We start from the raw sequence: 19,049 nt of genomic DNA, 5'->3' as shown, positions 1-19,049 counted from the left end.
GGCAAATCATGGCCCCACTGTTGGCCTTCTTGAGCGTTCCCATTAAAGTCCACTTAAAATCCCTGGTATCTTTGGCCCACTTCTCTCAGGGGTTTTGGAAGAAGCCCCTCACTGGAGAAGCTCTTCCGTGGGACCTAGGAGCTGCTTGCGTCAGAGCTTCCGAAGGGCAGAACCCCTGGGAGGCCCCTCGAACAGAACAGCACAATCCGCATTGGAGGAGTCTGCCACACAAAGCAAGGTTTGGATTTGGTTTCAGGAACCAAAGCAAGCCAGACCTTACGAGGAGGGGTGGTGGGAAGCTACTTGCATTTCCTACCGGTAGTAAAAGATAAAAGAGAGGAAGAACAGTTCCTCTGAGTCCTGGCACCAGATATGTTCTCTGGTTTTCAGATAGAGCAGGAAAGCCATCTGGAATTCATTTCCAAGATTCCTGGTGGTGAAAAATTCACCTGTAGCCCAGGGTTTCAGGATGCTTGAAGGTGGCATGACTGTGTTGGCTTAAAGCAGTCCACCTCCCCCAATTTCAAAAAGTGAGGATAAGCCCCCCACCCACCCACCCCTGGTATAAGTCAGGCCCAGGCCTTTACTCAGAAAGACAGAATAACCACTGAAAACAGGCAGTGGCTGACGAAGGCCAATGAGAGCTGCAGCGGGCATTCCCTGCACTCTATCCTTATCTGCACGCCACTTCCAGACCCTCGCCCTCCTGTGGCCCGAGAAGGCTCTGCTGCTACATCAAGCAAAGTTTGGGAGGTGGCATGAGAGTGTTTTGTTTCCCAGAGGCCTCCCATCTTCCCACATTTATTTGGGGAGCAAACAGCACAGTTGGTAAGAATGCACCTGCTTGTGGAGGACTGCTAGTTGCCCATCCCTGCTCTTAGGTTCCAATGCGGTTGTAGAATATCAGGGGACTCTTTCTGGAGCTTCCAATTCAATCTCCAGTGAGCGTGTTTGTGTTTTAGGGCAACGTTGAAGCAGCACCACCAGACTCTGATAGCGCAAGTGGCCACGAGGAACTGGCCTCCGAGGAATTTCTGTCTCCAACACAAGCAGAAGACCAGCAGCAGCAGGCTGCCGGTCTGCAAGGTGAGGCTGGACACAGGCTGGGCAGCATTCTCATTTGGGCCAAAGGGCTTCTGGGAATTGCACGAGACGATTGCTGAGCCAACTGAGAGATCTCTGGCTGCATGGATCGAGAAGAGACTTGAGGTTCGGATGGTCAGGGATGAAATGGGAAGCTTTGTTTTGACTTGGGTATTTGAGGATAAGCTTTGTAATGATCTTCCCTGTGTGGAGCATAAACAGGCTGGTGGGATGGCAATGGGAAGCATTAGGAACACTAAAGCAGGCCAGTTTTCCAGTCACTAGTTTGTGACTGGAACTATATCAGCCTTAGAGATAAAGTTTCATTAGTAGTATCATTCCCAAGCTGTTGTGGTTCCCATGGCCAGATTCTTGTGTAATGGGTACAGTGGACATTTATGCCATATAACTGATGCTGTCTGGTTCAGGTTTTGCAGGGGAAAGCTGTGATATACTTAGATTGGCCTGAACAGCGTGAGTGTGTTCAAGAGCAGAGATGTGCATGAAAAAGGGTTCTGGGAGAGTTCTGTGTGCAACCTTGTGTGTCTTCATCCTTTCCTCCTGCAGCTGACTTTGGCCAGGGTGATGGGGCACCAATGAACACTACAAGCCAGCCCCGCATGGAGCCCAGCAAGCTAGTTCCTGGAGTAAGTCATGATTCAATAAAGGGCTCGTACAATGGTAGCTGTCAGCAGAAAGGTGAAATATCGCAGGTGCCTCTTTGGCAGAGCTTGCGCCAACGGAGGAGACCTAGTTGATCTTTCTGTCCCTGCTGTGTTGCCTGTTCTGATGACAGAAGGTTCTGACCTTGCTAGAGGAGTGTCCCTGTGAATGTGCCCTAAATTAAGGCATGTTGGGTACCGATGTTATTCTCTGCTGGGATTTCCCTGCAAGAGGCTGGTCAACATTTCTGGAGGCTTCCCGCCAGGAGAAAGCTGCAGTCCTGGGGCCATAGGAGATAAAGGTAGTCAGGAAGTTGTCACCTATGGAAATGGTGTGCAGGAAAGCTGTGCTGCCCCTTCTTCAGAATAGGTCTTACCCAGTCCTGATACGGGTGTTGTCTCTTCAGCTTGCTGGGCCTCAGAAGCCCCATGTTCAGAGCTTTCTCTCCCAACCGACGACTGTTGTACATCAGTGAGCAAGCTGTAGAAGCCAGGCCATCTGTGTATAGATTCTGAGTTAGCCTCGCAAAAAGTTATAAATTTAATTTTTCAAGTTAGTAATAAAATGCTGCTCATTTAACATTATATCCAAGGATGAGAAAGAAAAAATGCTGGATGAAACTTCCTGCGTGGGAGCAGTAAGTGATGATTCAGATATTGTGACTCTGGAGGTGCCGAAGGTGGAAGAAGTTGGAAGCCAGGAAGAAGCTGCCTCGGGAGAGGAGGAAGGTCAGACCTCAGAAAATTTCTACATGGGTTCCTCTTCTAGCAGCCAGTATACCTTTTGCCAGCCAGAAACAGGTATGTACAGTTCTTTGTCTCTTGAAAGCGGGCAGCATTCTGTGGAAACGTAGAATGTCCTGAAGGCAATACATTTGCCTCAAACATTTCCCCCAAAGTTGAGTATGTCCTTGAATTGTTTTGACTAAGAATGGGAAACTAGTTTTTGCCATAACTCTTTTGAGCATTCAAAATAGCTCATGTTTTTGGATCCTGTTGTTAGGACTCTTTTTTTTTTAAAAAAAAAAAATCTCCCTCCTGTATCATTATATTGTTGAGTGTAGGCTTCGTCTGGCTCTCTGTTTAATCACTTGAACGCCCTGAAAGATATTATGCCATAAATTAGAAACTCCCCTCTCCAATTAAGTAGGGCTAGGTCTTCTTCAGGATTTCTTAGCTGCGTTAATCTGGTTGTGGGCTATCGAGAGGCTTTGTCTGGAAGAGTCAGTCCCAGTCTCCTTGCCGCTTCTGACAAAGAATGCTGCTCTACAGAGGTAGAGGGGAATCTTTGTTATGGGACACTCACCTTTTTCATTTAAAATAAAGGTAATTGGGGATTTTTATTAACCTCTATTGGGAAGCAAGATGGAGCATACAGGAGTATTTCTAAGCTCTTATTTAGAGCTGTTGTGTTGAGTTAATATTTAGCCTCAGATTAAGCTTGATTCTCTTTCTAAGTTTAGAGTTGCTTTCTGGTCTATAACCTCTCAAATAGATGATCTCTTCTAATCACAGTCTATCTGAGAAGTGGGTGTCTTAAGTCAAGCCATCTCTGGCATTAGAATAACTTTTCTTTCTCTTCAACCTCTTCTGGGAGGAGATGCAGACTAACTGCCAGTCAGTTAGGTTAATTGAAAACAGGGTGATGAGAATCATAGTCTGGAATCTCTGGGGTCTTACAAACAAGCAGCTGCTGTTTCTTTCATAGCCAGGCCTAAGTCAAGGCACATGAGCTGTGCCCCTTTGGTGGTGGTTGGAGTCTGAACAGGCAGGGCTCGAAGGAGGCAGGGTCCTTCCCAATGCTGGTGCTCTGGGTTTGGCCCTTTGCTGCATCCTCTTGGTTGGAGGTTAAAAATCTTTTCCTTCTGTTTTGTATACAAAAGCCGATTGGTTGGAGCAGCTTTGGATGGTGGTCCTGTGGTGGTTGAGTGGATGGGGTAAGGAGCCGACATCCGGCCTGGCATTTTGACCGGAGCTGGGGCGTGCTTTCATGCTTTTGAAGCAGAGGTTGCATTTCCCCACCACTCCCTTATAGGGAAGAATTCGTGGGGGTGGGGGGGGAGGTGGTAGAAAAAAAGGCCCCTCCAGAAGAGAGAAGCCAGGGCTCTTTGAGCAGCCTTACCTTAAAGATGAGCATGAAAACAGTCAAGAGTTTGGGGCAAATTAAAAGACTAACATAAACCTCAATTCAGAAATCCCAGATCAGTATAAGAAAATGCATTCCCCCTTCCTGTTGCAAGACTGACAGAGACACTTGTACCATTTCACAGCCTTAAATTTAGTCAATTTCATGCTTTTGGTTTCTGTTTACCGTGTCATTGTGCGTGTGTCTGCGCACATGTATAAGCATGCAATTTTTCAAGTGTGATGTGCTTAACAAAATCCTGTGCATAGTATGAAGACTTACCTAGATAATGAGGTTTCTTGTGCTGGCCTGCTGTCCCTTGAAGATGAGGCCCAGCTTTCTTGGCTGGAGACAGAGACGCCCTTCCCAGCCCCTAACAATAGGGAGCCCTTGGTGGCCTTTTGCCCACAGGCAGAGAACGGAACCAGGAGGCAGATTCATGGGAGGGTTTCCCCACACCTGACCACTCGTGCAAGAGGGAGAAGCTTCTCTAACCAGCTCTCTGACCAGATTAAGTCTTGGCGTAAGTTTTGGTCCTGTTGCTTTGGCTCCAATCAGAACGTTTGGCCTTGCCATGCCCTCAGCTGGCAGTGGTCTCTGGAATTCATGGGACCCAAAGGCCAGTTGATTTCTGAACTATATTTACCCTGCATCTGGCGCAACAGCAGCTTGTTGAAAAAGAGCTGCATTCAAAGGGATCAAAGGCTTGCCCCTTCTGTTGAAGGCCAAGGTTTTATTTATAAAATAGCTCCAATGTGATATGACTGGCCAGTACAGGATCTGCCAAGGATTCAATCCCAGAAAGTCTGCATGGACACAACCCTCAAAGCAAAGCAGGCATAGAGAGTTTCAGATGTCTGCTTGATGGCTGGCCCCAGCAAGTATAGAGATTCCTCTGCGGAATGCTCTGGAGAACAAGGGAAGGCGCCGGTGGGCAGAAGAGTGGCATGGAGCATGGAGGGGAGGGGGGTGGAAGCGCCTGGCCTAGGCAGGCCCCCTTTCTGGCCTGTTGCTTGGGAATCCCAGAGTTGTTTTGTTCACTGCTTGCATTTGCTGCCCAGTTTTTCCACTGCAGCCAAGTGGAGAGGAATCCAGCAGTGATGAAACCAGTCATGGCTGCAGCCCCACTCTGAGGCGCCGGCGGGCAAAGAAGAGGCTTCTCTCCAGCTCAGAGTCCGAGGAAGGCCTGCCACCTCATGACCTAGAAGTCAAGCAGGCCAAGCACCTGCTGAACAGCAGCCTGAACCGATGCATTATCCTTGCCTTGGTGATTGCGGTCAGCATGGGCTTTGGACATTTCTATGGTGAGTGCGGCGGAGTATTTTAAGGGGCAAAACGGGAGCCCTAAGCTTTGGAAATGCTGAGAACTCTTGTCGGCCTCACACAGCCCATCCTAGGCTGAAAAATGCAAGGCTGCTGCTTCCTGGGGGATTTGGGGCCAGTCACTGAGGCCAGAGCCTCGCAGGGGTGGGTTCTGTGGGGCAAAACAGGAGAGTCTAGGACAGAGGTCCCCAGCCCCCGGGCCGCGGCACACCAGAAATTGGGCCGCGCAAACAAGCAAAGCCCCATCAGCGGAATGCATGAAACCATGCCCTCTCCAGTCCGCGGGAAAACCTCTCCACGGAACCTGTCCCTGATGCCCAAAAGGTCGGGGACCTCTGGTCTAGGGCATACGCTGTCCTGCAGGAAAGGTAGGTTATAAAGGAATAAATACAATTCAAAATCAGAACTGCTGGGAAAAAACTGCATTTTTTCCTAAGTGAGCAAAGGCCTGATGAGGATAGTTTTAGGTAACGCTTAGCACGTGGAGATTCCAAGCTCGAGTCCTCCACAGCCGAGTCATGGGCTTGAGCCAGGGACTGCCTCTTGTGGAATAATCCCTTCTGGGAGGAAAATATGGGAGATCCATTGGGCAAAAGTAGGCAATTTCTGCAGTGACCAATCAGGCAATGACTTTTCAGAGGACTCGTGCAAAATCTAACACTTCTAACCTCCTGCTCCGTGCCCAGAAATAAAATAAGGATTATAGCTAGCTGCAGTGGAGGGAATCTACTTCCAGTCCCACGCGAGCTTGTGGGAAATTCCCTTCTGCAGAGGAAGACTTTACACAACAGGAGCCTGTGTTCCTCAGATATAGCATTTTGTGTGTTGCAGGAAAATCCTTGGGTGATATACTTGGGTACTCCAGGCCAAGTCACATAATTACTATAAACAAACCAGCTGAAAAACACAAATATCCTCCAGAATTTTCCCTTAGATGGGAACCCAAATTACGGGCAAAAATTTGGTTTTGTAATGAACTGGCTCAGAATCAACTCAGAATGAAGCAGCAAAGCGGAATCAATCAATTGTTTATTGGTTTCTGGTTGTCCCAAATTCTCAGGGAGAAAACATTACACTTACCATCAGAATAATGCTGATATCCATCTGCTTTTGTCTTTAGGGAAATTTGAAGGTAAGAGACATGAATGAAATGTGCTGCTGTAAACCATCTTTGCCAGATGTGCTTGTTTTTGTTTTTACTCTGCAAGGTAACCTTTAACTGACCTTTTTCCTGGGACAATGTTGCCTGGCCTAAGGTCAGTTTTGCACCTTCTACCTTTCCTCAGTGCTGCCTTTCCTAAGTGTCTTTGCTGTTGCTCCTTTGACATGGGGCCGTCTTTTCTATTTGTTGAGGCATTGATGCCTTAACTACAAGTACCGGCTGAACGTGGCTATGAGTCACTGACATTTCCCATTCCTCTCCAGGTTGATACAGCTCGGTGCAACCACTGTTCCAAAGAGGGCTGGTGTAGGCTTGCCCCCCTCCTCACTCAGTTCACTCTTTTCAAAATAGGTGTTAAGCAGGTGATGGATATTCCCATTGCACCTGTGCACTCATAGTATACAATCTGTGGTTTTAACAGTATCAACCTTTCATTTTATTAAAGCTGAGCATTTCAATCCCAGATAATAGTTCACTTTATAAAATAAAATTAGATAATAAATAATAAACTGCCTAACTTCCCATTTTTCTTGTCAGATAAAAAAGAAAATTTTATGTTTCAAGGTACAGTTCAGATTCAAAAACAGCAGGAATTGGTGGAGAAGACTCATGAAGACAAACTGAATGATATGAAGGGGGATCTTTTGCAATGCCAACAAGAAGGAAGTAAAACACTGTGTGGGGTAAGGAGAATGTTCCCTGCAGATCAAAAATATCTCAGCCCTGAACATTTACCCCCCCCCCCTTACAACGTTTTGCAGCTTTGTCAGTTCAAGTAGGCAAAAACACAATGCATATTTGATGTCCTTCATTGAGCTGCAAAGCCACCAGTCACTAAGTCTGAGGCAAAAAGTGAAGCCAAAAACTTGCCCACATCAAAACACAAAGTGCAGAGTTGAACTTCCTTGCACCTCGTGCCCTTCCTCTGGAGGAATGCTTTCTATTCTAATTCTGCTGCTGCTAAATTGTCCTGTTAGCTAGGAGCACAATCTCTTTTTCCTTCTATGCAACCTGTGTGCTTTTTTCCCCCCAGTCTCTGAAGGAGGGTCTTGCAAAGTGCTGGCTTGAAACGCAGATGGAGAAGAAGTCCTTTGAATCCCAGAAACATCACCTTGCTTCAGAAAATCAGCATTTGAGGGAGTCTTTACAGAGGGAGGAAAAAACCTTGGCATTGCTACAGGAAGAGCTGAGGAAGCTGAGGGAACAAGTAAGACATTTGGAAAGCAAAGGCCCTGGCCCGGATTCGCTGGTTGTGACTGAAAACCAAAAACTCAAAACACATTTGGAAGAGGAAAAACACAAAATGCAGAGCTTTATGAAACAAAAGGAGACTCTACTGGCTGAAGCTCAGATGCTGAGAAGGGAGCTCGATAAAGAGCGTCAAGTGACAGCAGCACTTCGGGAAACGTTGGAAAAACTGAGTGCTGAGCAAGGGCCACTGATGGCAGAGGCTGGTTCGCGTGAGAGCCGAGAGATAGAAACTCTGCGAAGAATGTTGATTGAACTGGAGAAGAAGCTTAGCTTTGAACAGCAGCGGTCAGATTTGTGGGAGAAGCTGTACATTGAAGTTAAAGATCATGCAGAGAAGCAACAGGGCGCAGAAAAAGCCCAGAAACCAGCTGGGAAAGGAGGAAGCCAAAGTAAAGCCAAGCCAAAAGCAACCTTTTTCGGTTCTGTAAAAGAAACATTTGATGCAATGAAGAATTCTACCAAGGAATTTGTACGCCACCATAAAGAGAAAATCAAGCAGGCCAAAGAAGCTGTGAAAGAGAACCTGAGAAAGTTCTCAGATTCTGTCAAGTCTACCTTTAGACATTTTAAGGACACAACAAAAAATATCTTTGATGGAAGAGAGAAGGAAAGGTCTAGCGACAGAAGATATGAGACTAACAGAAAAGGGAGGAGGATGCATCAGAGGGACGGTTCCCGTGAAGGTCCTGCAAAGCCGGCCCAGCACCAGGCTCCAGGAAGCCAAAGGCATTTCGGCCATAGGAGACAGGCTGAGGACACCCAGCCCCCCTCGCCATTATCCATAGACACGACTTCCGGACAGTGTCCCAAGGGCCCTACTGGTAGCCCAAAACACCAGACCATCCTAAAAGGATGTTCTAGCATTTTTGACTGTGCCCACCAAGAATTTATTAGCCTCTTTAACAAAGTCCTGGATCCTATTCGGGCTGATGAATTTAATCAATTAATGCATAAATATTTGCAGCAAGAAGTAAAGAACTTTCATCATTGGCGAGAACTAGAAATTTTCATCAGCAGCTTTTTCCATAACGGTGTCTTTATTCATGATCAGATGCTGTTCTCAGATTTTGTCAATGATGTAAAAAACTATCTTGAAGACATGGAAGAATACCAGAGAGTCAGTGACAGAGCATTCGAAGACTTGGACAAATATATATACCAGTACTACTTTCATTATAACCAGATACCTCTGTGTGGATCCAGGTAAGTGCAAAATCTGGAGGGAGGAGAGGGCTGCACACTGGGGGTGAGAACGGGGATCCTAGCGATGCTAGGAAGGCTTCTCTCCAGCCAAGAGGTGAAAAGGGAATCCCTGCACAAGTTACAAGCAATATTGGCCTGTTGGCCAATTTCTTTGCCCTATCAAACAGTAGTGTCAGAATATTAAAAGATTAGGGACTTCCACAGTATTCCTTTCAAGCTAGTATGCTCCTTTGACAAGGAGTTGAGGCTTCCACTTGCTTTCCCTCTTTCCGCACACCATCCCAATAAGCCCCCCTCTTTCATGTTCTCCCACAGCCCTCAGCAGGAAAGACAAGTTCCAAAGCACCAGCAGCGCTCTAAGAGGGAAGGCCGATGGCAAAAGCAGGGCCGGAGCAATGGGAGGCACACAGCAAACCTGGAGATTGAAGTGGGGCGGCTCCCTTTTGACTCCAAGTACTGAACAGGTGAAGGAGCCCTGCAGGCTGGCAAAAAGCCTCCACGATTGGCCCGTGAGAGCTTTCACCAGGGCACAAAAATCCACTGGCTTCATCTCCATACTTCATCCTGCCTTGGGAAGCCTTAATTAATTTGGCTGCTTTCTACTATTACAATAAATAAGCAGGATAAGCAGTAGCTTTAGACAAGTTGTAGACTAAGCTTTTTTGCACTTGTTGGTACTTGGTTCTACTAAAAGATATGGTACAGATTTCATCTCATGTTCCAAAAGCACATCTTGATAGCCGTTTAATTACTCTGATCATGATGGGATTTGTTGCATGGTCTTTCTGATCATCTTGCTTTTAAATCTGCACATCTGTACATTGTAAAAAAAATAATAAAAAGGTGGTTCCAAACTGTCTATGCATGTAGTCTGAGCAGATCCGAAACCTTAGCAGAAGGGTCACGCAAGGCCGCCTTTGCTAAACAAAAGCACTGGTACCTTCCGCCTCTCCAGAGCCAGACTTCAGACCCATACTTCAGATCAGGGGTCGCTGCTTTGTTGCTTCTCTCGCATCAGCCCCATCCCCCATCCCTTAAATCAGTTTGGTCAATCTTCAAAATAATTTTTTGAACACATAAATGTGGCTTCCAACACGTCCTTGAGGCAGATGGGTATGAAAGAATATGGCACCTTTTACATATCTGTTTGAAATCAGAAATGATGATATTTCCTGTAATTAAAATACAGTTAAAGATTACATAGATTGCATCTACTTTGAAAAATGTTCATTCAATAAGCAACTTGCTTGGGAAGCTGCAACAAGATTAGTAGATTGCCTCCTTTCCCCTAATCTTAGTTATTACCCATTATATGCACCAATGAAAAATGAAGGGCAAAAACTCATTTTGAAAGAAAATGGTACTCTCCCCTCCCCCCATCAATCGGAGCAAAGTCATATCCTGCAAAGCACCTGGAATGTGGTTGATGAAGTAAAAGAGCCAGTTCACTTTAACAGTATAACAGTATAACTGAGTTGGAAGGGACCTTGTAGGCTTTTTACCTCAACCTTCTGCTCCAGCAGGAGACCCTATACCATTATGGACAAATGGCTGTCCACTCCCTTCTTGAAAGCCTCTAGTGATAGAGCACCCACAACTTCTGGAGGCAACTTCTGTTCCACTGATTGTTCTACCAGGAAATTTCTCCTTAGTTCTAGGCTGGATCTCTCTTTTATAAGTTCCTATCCATTACTTCTTGCCCTGCCTTCGGGTGCTTTGGCGAATGAAGCAGCCTCAACTATTGGAAGTTCGCTATCAAGTTACCCACAGTCCTTCTCATTGTTAGATTAGACATACTCAGTTCCTGCAGCCATTCGTCATGTTTTGTTCTCGAGTTTCTTTGTTGCTCTTCTCTACACTTTCTAGTATCAACATCATTTTTGTATTGTGACTAAAACTGGACACAGTACTCCAAGTGTGGTCTTATCAGTGAAGTATAAATCGGTACTAACACTTCATGTCATCTTGCTACTATCTCTCTGTTGATGCAGCCTAGGATTGCATTGGCTTTTTTGGCAACTGCAGCACACAGCTGGTTCATACTTGGTGGTAGTCAGTTACTGCTGTTGAGCCAGTAACCCTAACCTATTCTATATCTGTGCATTTAATTTTTCTTCCCAAAGTGTAAAATCTTACTTTTCTCACCTTTGAATTGCATTTTGTTGGATAGGTCACAGTGTTTAAATCTGTCATGGTCCTTCTGGATCTTGAGCCTATCTTCTAAAGTGTTTTTATTTCCCCCAGCTTGGTATTGGCTGCAAATTTGGTGAATTCCCCCTTTATCGTCATATCTAAATCATTTATGAAGATATTGAGGAATATGAGGCCTAAGATGGAATCTTGGGGCACCCCAACTGCATGCTTCCTTCACTGTAACTGTAGTTCCAGTGTGGTTGGTCAGCCAATTGCGAATCCATTTGGTGGTGATGCTATCTATCCCGTATTTTTCTATCCTACCAAGAAATAGACTGTGGTCTACTTTATCAAATGGCTTCCTGAAGTCCAAGTATACCGTATCCAGAGCATTTCGTTGGTCCACTGATTTAATCACTTTTTCAAAGGAGGCTATAAGGTTTGTCCGGCATGATCAGTTTTTGACAAACCCATGTTGGTTTCTAGTAATAGCTCTGTAGTAATTACAAATAATAATTAGTAATCATTATTACTAAATCATTAAGTAAATAATTAGTAATAACTAATTTAGTTGCATTTATGATTGGGGGGAAGAGGCTTCTGTGTATTATTTTGGTCTCCGCTATAGAAAAACTAGGATATTGAAGATAATTTTGTTTTACTGCAGACAAGCCATTACAGCAGAGTTTCTCTTCTATGAGTCATTCAATACCCCTGCAGCTATATGACAAAAGACTGAGTGCTAAAATGAGCTGGCAATGCTCATACCAACCTGGCTGAGAGTAGGGATGCCAGTAGTCTAGCTTATTCTAAAGGAGACTAACATTATCATGTGCTATTATTAGGACATCCAACACAACTTGTGAAGGGAGACAGGGAGCGGTGGCGCCTCAACCACAATGCATCTCCTTACACAGACTTTACATCCTTAGACATGTCAGAACATACAGGCCACCTTTGGCAGTGAGGCCCTGCTGATCAGGAGACTCAGGCTTCCTTACCTGCTCAAGTACATTGAAGAAGACCAAATGGGAAGGTAGTTGCGTAGCATTAGGAAACTCGTTGTTGAGCCACTGGAGGGGGTGAGAGTAAAATAAGTCAGCTTCATCCAGATAGTTGCTTCTTCCCATCAAATCTGGAGGGCACTGAAGAAATCTTATTTGCAGTGGACAGTGAATATGGCTAGGAACAAAACAAACAAACAAACAAAAAAAACACCCCACAATGGTTGAGAAGGGGAGCTGGCTCCTCTGCCGTGCCTGCTTTTGTTTGTGTTAAAAAAAAAAACATCAAAAGGGTTGGGGACAGAGATGAGACATGCATGTCTATGTCCAAAGGGACTATGTCTGCAAGGCAACAGATTCACCTGCCTTGAAATAAAAATGCAAGGTGGACTGCCTCCTGAACATGGTCCTATCTCTCAGCCTTGGGAAATGCCATTTCGGTGTAGGGAGAGATAGGTTCTCTGGTAGACAAGAACCTTGGCCCTTACCTGTATAAAGGAGTTGAATGACAGGGCATTAGCAGGAGAATGGATGTCTGTTCTCGGGCCAGAGGGTTGCAGAGCTCCCGGAGGTAGACCATCACATCAAGAGTGCCACGCTGATGGACCAAACCAGTGTAGAGGGCAAGAAGCAGGCTGGAGCTCAGCAAGAAAGAAACGGCAGCCCTTCTCCACCTTCTCTTCAGTTGAGCCAGAGAATGCCCTACGGAAATGAGCTAGTCAGGAGGGCCAGAGTGTAGACATCATCCAAAGCACTGCTCAAGAGAATTTGCTAAATGGTGCTGGACCAGGAGAAAGACAGCATTGGTGTGGTCATTTCTTAGATGGCAAATAATTGCCTGAAAGAATAGGGGCCACACACAATGCAAACCCTTGAAGTTGCTGTCACTTCAAGATGTGAATTACTTGAATGAATAAGGCAACCTGTTCAACTACCAAAATATCAAGAAAATATGGTAGAAAACGTCTCAAGTAGGGGAAAGTGGCTTTGGCTTCTGGGCAGATGGCTACCGCTGCCACAATGCATGGGATGGGCACCTGCCATTTTTACAGAACATCTTACCAGGACTGGCATTGTACAACAGCTGACTACTCTTTGGAAAAGGAGAGTGGGACTTCCCAAAAGAGTATGATATCCGTCAAGTCAAAGTGCTTACCACAGAAGAGCATACAGATGGGTAGGATGGAATAGATAAATCGGAATTCTTTGTGACGAAGAACGCTGTAAGAAATGGACAGGGAAGGCCATCATGGACACGCCTCCCCCCCCCCCAACTTTTACCTGAGTAATTAAGTCCAAGACGTCACTTCCTCAGAAAACCTGGAAGGCTCCATCCTGCCTAGAGGCTCCCCTTTGCTTGGCTGATTAAGGGCAAGCTGATTAAGCTACCTTCGGCAGGGCTGGGTAGGGCAGGGCAGTAAAGCCTTAATCCCAAGCGGCAACAAGAGCAAGGGCATGAAACAAGCCTTAATCTCAGAACAGGAACATGGGGTACCTGTAGGCTGTCACAGTCCAAAGCACAACAACCAAGAACACACGATGCTTCCTCGGGGCACTGAAACAACCATGGAGGAAAAAAGGCAGGTGAGGACCAAGGATCGCCGGCAGGCCCTGGGTGAAATACCAGTGCCAGGAATGGGATCCGTAGAAGGTGGCCAGCTCATGCAGAACGTTGAATTTCAGAAAGTTGAGGGGAACTACAACCCACTGCAGGAACGAGAAAAGGAACAGTCAGGTTGCCCCATAAGAGGAATGCCTGCAAATTTTCCCTGCATCCCTTGAGAGAACATTCAGGAGCCACATCAACCCAGGTCTCCCTTTTCCAGAGCGAAAAAAGTAAGGGTCAGGTCTGATTAGAGCTTGCATGGGAGATGGCCAGCTTGGCAGCGCTCTAAGCTTGGCTGGGAAGTTGGACGAAGGCAAATAAGTGCCAACTATCAAGCTCAACATGTTGCACAGTCTCAAGCCTGGACTAGAAGACAATTTGCTTTGTCTGGCAAGGGCTGGCAACACTGATGCAACCACTTTATCCGACACCTACACCACCACCACCTGCACACAGTTACACCATTGGAAAAGAGCTAGGAATCATATGAAGGGGAGGGCCTGCAACCTCCACCCTGCATTTGTCTAATCCTAAAAACGACCTGGGCTCAAGTCTTTCACCAATATCTCCTGTAAGCCCAGCGCCTTCCCCATTTGAAAATGGGTACAGATAAAAGGGGAGAGACACTGGGACAGACACAGGAAAGTAAGACGAGACTGGTGGCCCAGTGCCCATCTTATAGGCTGTAAGAAGAGCAGAGCTCAGAGAAAGGCTGTGAGGGGGTTCAAGATTCAGCAGCAATCCTTGGAGGCATCTGATGACACCAGCTTACCTTGCCAAAAAATATCCTGTCAACTACTAACGAACCTCCCAAAGCAATTAGTCTGTTAAAAAAAGAAAAGCAAGAGTTCCATGGCAAAACAACAGGTTCTCTCCTGCCCAGGATCTTCCCCCTCATGAGGCCCTAGATGGCCCATATATTATTTCCCGCACCCGGCCACAGACAACTTCTTTGCTCTGCTCTTTCCCATCCACCATTCCAAGCACAGCAGTTCCTGGAGTTCAACAATGCTTCCTTTCATTTCTGTGTTGTTGAACACTGTTTAAAAGGCAAGATGTTCACTGTGGTGATTTTAACGAAATACAGTAAAGACCTACTTACCCCACTGGAAGGCAAGCACCCCAGAAGAGGCGCCTCTTGTTGGACTCCTTTTCAAAGTGCCAAAGCAGCAGCGGAGCCCACAGAATGGAAGCTGTTGGGCGAACGATGCACGCCAGCGCAACCAGGGCTAGGTAGTAGCGGCTGGAAAGGTGGCAGATGGGAAACTTCAGAACAGCTACAGGAAAGACACCAAGATGGGCACCCAGCCATAATAAAGCCCTAGTGTTTACTCAAATGTACGGGTACATGGAGTTACAGCATTCATCCATTTTACAAAAGGGAGGAGGAAAATAGGAAGGTGCAGGGTCCTTGAACTCAAGGCTGAAAAAAACTTAGGAAAATCAGAAATTTTCTGAAGAAAACATGTTGGGAAACCAGCCAAGCACAAGAAAACTTTGCCTGAGAATAACAATGACCTTTAAGTTTAAAGGTTTACTAACAAGTTTCAGCTTATCTATTTGTCTGACACCCCCCTCCCATCCCATGGTACAAAGTTTTTCACCTGCTCTCCATTTTGGTGCCTTCCATGGGATAGTAGCAAAGAGCAAAGATGGTGAGAACCGCTTCCATAGTGTTGGTGAGGGTCCTGGTACAGCAGTACCATGTAAACCAAGAACACAACTGGCAAAAGTACTGGGAACAAAGCCAAAGAAGAGTAGGTGTGTGATGGGGGGGGCTCAGCCATAGCAAATTCTTTTGCCTTGAAGTCTGCCAGCAGAGATCTCCCACCACTGGGTGGCTGGCAGACTGAAGGGAGAAACCGAGACTCACCACCCATTTGGCCGTCTCAAAGTGATCCAGCCGCTTTGCCAAGGAATATAACTTCACATCTGCAAATGCTGCCAGAACTGCCTGGAAAACCCTAGGGAGCCAAATCTGTTAGAAAATGAGACACAAGAGCGTGGAGATAATTTTTGCTTCTTTCCAAAGAGAAATCTGATATTTCACTAAAATGCAAGTGAACATTGAAACAGAAAGCCTCCAAAACTACATTTAAACCAGGAAAACCAAAACCAGCAAAGATTTTATTGACATAGACATTTTCAGTATCACCATTTGGGATTTTTCAGACTGGCCATGCGCTTTTAAGTCAAACACTTTTGTTAGACTGTAGTTTGAACTCAACTGTTTTCTGCTAAAAGCCTTACATCTAAGGATGCTAAAAAGCTGTTGCCCACCCACCAAGCACGGGTGTGACATTCTAATGCTTACCTCAGACAGCTTTTGAAATGGTGGGCAGCTTCCCTTGGCAACACACGCCCAGGGGGGCCTGACCTAATTAGGCTTTTTGGGGTGAGCATCATGATGGGGAACCCCGAGAAGCAAACCCCCAAAGAGCAAGAATTTGGCAGCCAAATGGCTGACTTTGGACCGTGCCTGGGGAATGGGCTTTTAAAGTAGAAATTAGGAGAGAAGACGCCATTTCCTTTTGTCCCTGGAGATTCTCGGTCATCCAGATCAGTTGTTTCATATGTGCTTTTTCAAAAGGCAACTGGACCTCCTCTTCTCAAGCTTTGGCAGCCCACCAGCTGCTCCCGGGGGAGGGAGAGGGAAGAAGGCAGCCCACCCCCCCTCACCCACCCGGCGCGGCCCCTCACCAGTAGCGGTGCCTCGTCCTTGCCCAGCAGCTGCAGCACCTTGAAGAGGCCGGCGAAGAGCAGCGGGTAGAGAGGGCTGCGCAGGCCCTCGGCCCACTCCCAGGTCAGGCTCCCGTATCTGGCGCGCCGTTAAGGACTCCACCGGAGGGATGGGCAGAAGGGCCCTCCCGCCGCCCACTCCCGCCGTCCCAGGATACCCGAAGGCCGCCCGGTGCGCCACCTCCAGCGACTGCCAGTACTCGTCCGGGACGAAGCTGGTCCGCACCGAGAAGCAGCAGGCCAGCCGCACCGCCAGGCTTAGCGCGAGGAGCCCCCGTGCGGGCGCGGCACCGGCCGCCCGCTGCTCCTCCCGCCCCTCCCGCTGCCCCAACTTCCGCCTGCGAGGCCTCCCGGCAGGCGTTCTTGCAACCGGCTCCATAGCGACCACCATGGACGGGAGGGCGCAGGCGCGGAAGACGGTTCCGCGCGCCTGCGCAGCAACAGGAAGGCAACAGTCGCAGCCATGCGTGGGTCGGAGCCGCTGGTGCGCCTAGTGGTGGTGTTCGTGCTGGGCGTGGGCGGCGGCATCTACAGCGCCGAGCCGCTCCGGAAGGAGGCCGCCCGTCTGCGCGCCCTCTCCGACTGCGAACCGTCGCCGCCGCCGCCCGGAAAGGCCCCCACGCCGCCTGCCTAGGGGCGTCCCCCCCGAAGCTGCAAGAGCAGCCCGCTCCCGGGGGAGAAACGAGGCCATGCCCCCTCGCCGGGCCCCTGGGACTTGTAGTCCGGCGCTTCCGGGCGGAACGCAAGCTTTCCCTTGGGCGGGCCTCCTTCCTGCCAAGGTGGCCTTTGGGTGGATGCTGCGATCTCATCCTGTAAGCCGAACGGAGTCGGGCGCGTATCGTTAAGTGCCAGGACGCTCAGGAGGCGCCTTTTCTCTTCTTGGACGTGGACACGTAATAAATTGCTGGGAAATGGAAATGTTGGGCGCGGGTCTTCCTTTTCCCGTGGCTCTGCCACTTTCGCTTTCGGGGAAAACCCCGTTTTCCTTGTCTATGACTAACTACATAACAGGAGCAGAAATTACAGAATTTTATGTTCATAGTCGAGTGTCATTTATTTTATTATCCCGCATTTATTACCTGATAAGGAAATTATTCTTTTAAATCACATGAAATCGCCCATGGGTAACTAATCCTGCTACCTGTCAGTAGTCCTAAACATGCAGCCCGCAGGGAAAATTTAACACCCGCCCAGCCACACCTGGAGGCAGCCACAGCGGAGATGCTCTTGTGCAAACCGTGCGTCTTGCACAGGGGTCCAAGCTGTAATCTTTGCAGGAGGAAAGCTGGATCCAGGGCTTATGGCTCTCTTCTCTTTGCAGTCCTGGATCTGGAATGGGCTGAAGTAGGGAACAACCAACTGGGGCAAACCACACAAAAGGGCCGAGGTTTGGTTGCCAGCCAGCCCGCCCGCCCTCCAAAAGACTACCAAACCCATAGTCAGCAACTGCAGGCCCCTACAAAATATTCCCCTCTGAATGGAGCAAAAGGGGCTTCTGCTTCTAGAAAGACGATTGTTCCACCTGTGATTGGATACAGTGATGTTGCTGCTTCATGCTACCTTCCAGGTTGGAGTCACTACTGGCCTGCAAGACCAACTTCTCTGGGCTGGTTGGGGCAAAAAATAGCTTTTTCCTAGCCCTCGGCTCAGCAATTCCATCTCACCTGATACTTCCACCAGTATAAAGGAGAGCTGGGAATGGCAAGGAGGGCCCCCACTCTCTGCTGAAGAGCCCTTTAACAGATGTTGCTGCAAGGGGCTCCAGCCAGGGGCTGAGCTGTGCCCATTTCCCTGGAAGTAAAAAACATGGTCCTAAGTGGTATCACTTGATCAGCCAGCCACATGACTGTCAGCTGAGGATAGCTGGAGGATAATAGCCAGCCAGCTGGCTTGCCTGTTGCCAGAACCCTTGAGCATCCAGTCTATTTCTAGAGCCTCCAGCCACTTCTACTCCCAAACCCAGACCTGCCAGGACCTCTTTCCAAGCAGGTATGTGCTACTCATGTTCTCAGACACTGAGCCCTTCTTGGATAATCTTGGTTTCCTGCTGTTCCAGAACAAATGCAATGGTTGACAAGCTGCAGGAAATATTTCCATCCGGTCATCCTGCAGGTTGACTTTCAGCTAATCAACTCTGCACACTCTAGGATGCAGACAGCAGGAATCCCCTTGAGGTAAACATGGCAAGGCTGGCACAGCAAAACAAGGCCCTGACAGCTTGAATGGCAGAAGCAGGGGTCACTCAGTCTTCTGAGCTTCGGCAGCATTTAAAGCACCTTTGCTTTAAAAAGTGGTTTGGCTGCAGTTGCCTTGATTCAGCAATACACGTCTCATTAGGAGAAAATGACTTGCATTCCAAGGTGGAGGCTGTGCTGCTGTTTGGCTGTCCTGAGACCATTGGTGAACCTCGAATATCCATCTATGCTGATTCATAGGAATAGGGCCTGGCCCATCTTGCCCAGTCTGTTTCCATGGTGTCCACCAATTACTCAAGAAAGCCCACTGCTCCCACCAGATGTCCCACAAAAGCAGCCTCGCTACGAGTCATTGGTCCTCCGGACTTCCTCAAAATGGTCTCACTGATTTTTGAGGCCAGTGCCGCATTTTGTGGTAGCAGATTCCAAAGTTCATTCTACAGACTGCCCAAACAGGATGGCAAATGTTGGAATATTCATAAGCAGGAAGAGTCATGTGGTAACTCAGTCAGCCAGTGGGAAGAAAGTGCTACTGAGTCTGTGCAAAAAGTATTGAGTTAGGA

At 47.7% G+C, this 19,049-nt stretch overlaps 2 protein-coding genes across 9 annotated transcripts in view; one reads left to right on the top strand and one right to left on the bottom strand.

Moving 5' to 3' along the window:
* CCPG1 (cell cycle progression 1) overlaps positions 1 to 9,663 on the top strand; it is an 11,378-nt gene extending 1,715 nt beyond the window's left edge. For 2 of the 5 annotated variants that reach the window (XM_039339941.1, XM_039339940.1), the window contains exons 3-10: positions 963 to 1,086; positions 1,651 to 1,730; positions 2,339 to 2,546; positions 4,932 to 5,174; positions 6,254 to 6,325; positions 6,893 to 7,038; positions 7,389 to 8,809; positions 9,125 to 9,663. In XM_039339941.1, the coding sequence (XP_039195875.1) occupies positions 963 to 1,086; positions 1,651 to 1,730; positions 2,339 to 2,546; positions 4,932 to 5,174; positions 6,254 to 6,325; positions 6,893 to 7,038; positions 7,389 to 8,809; positions 9,125 to 9,269 (2,439 nt within the window). In that variant the 3' untranslated portion in view covers positions 9,270 to 9,663. The remainder of the gene's footprint in view (positions 1 to 962; positions 1,087 to 1,650; positions 1,731 to 2,338; positions 2,547 to 4,931; positions 5,175 to 6,253; positions 6,326 to 6,892; positions 7,039 to 7,388; positions 8,810 to 9,124) is intronic. The other 3 variants (XM_039339943.1, XM_039339945.1, XM_039339944.1) reach the window with 3 other exon arrangements.
* Positions 9,537 to 19,049, bottom strand: PIGB (phosphatidylinositol glycan anchor biosynthesis class B). Of its 4 annotated transcripts, none has more exons than XM_039339948.1 (11): positions 16,450 to 19,049; positions 16,253 to 16,370; positions 15,426 to 15,530; positions 15,157 to 15,287; positions 14,655 to 14,795; positions 14,325 to 14,376; positions 13,442 to 13,653; positions 13,103 to 13,167; positions 12,435 to 12,648; positions 11,944 to 12,015; positions 9,537 to 9,981 (listed from the first exon to the last, which is right to left on the bottom strand). In XM_039339948.1, exons 1-11 carry the CDS (start codon positions 16,680 to 16,682, stop codon positions 9,963 to 9,965), a joined length of 1,362 nt encoding a protein of 453 aa, XP_039195882.1. In that variant the 5' UTR covers positions 16,683 to 19,049; the 3' UTR covers positions 9,537 to 9,962. The 4 variants fall into 4 exon arrangements, with proteins under 4 accessions (XP_039195882.1, XP_039195880.1, XP_039195881.1 ...); XM_039339946.1 differs by having other exon boundaries at positions 11,944 to 12,124; positions 16,450 to 19,037; XM_039339947.1 differs by lacking the exon at positions 14,325 to 14,376 and having other exon boundaries at positions 11,944 to 12,124; positions 13,442 to 13,501; positions 16,450 to 19,038.

This window comes from Crotalus tigris, unplaced genomic scaffold (assembly GCF_016545835.1).
Source record: "Crotalus tigris isolate CLP2741 ecotype Arizona unplaced genomic scaffold, ASM1654583v1 scf7180000017741.1442986301:2390832, whole genome shotgun sequence".
NCBI classification, from domain to species: Eukaryota; Metazoa; Chordata; class Lepidosauria; order Squamata; family Viperidae; genus Crotalus; species Crotalus tigris.
This window is presented reverse-complemented; position numbering and strand designations above follow the sequence as displayed.

Coding starts and splice junctions, on each gene's coding strand:
- PIGB (XM_039339946.1), bottom strand. CDS start 16,682: ATGGTGGTCGCTATGGAGCCGGTTGCAAGAACGCCTGCCGGGAGGCCT. Junction 16,371..16,449: donor GCGCACCGGGCGGCCTTCGG/GTATCCTGGGAC, acceptor ACGGCGCGCCAG/ATACGGGAGCCTGACCTGGG. Junction 13,654..14,324: donor ACAGGATATTTTTTGGCAAG/GTAAGCTGGTGT, acceptor TCGTTCCTGCAG/TGGGTTGTAGTTCCCCTCAA.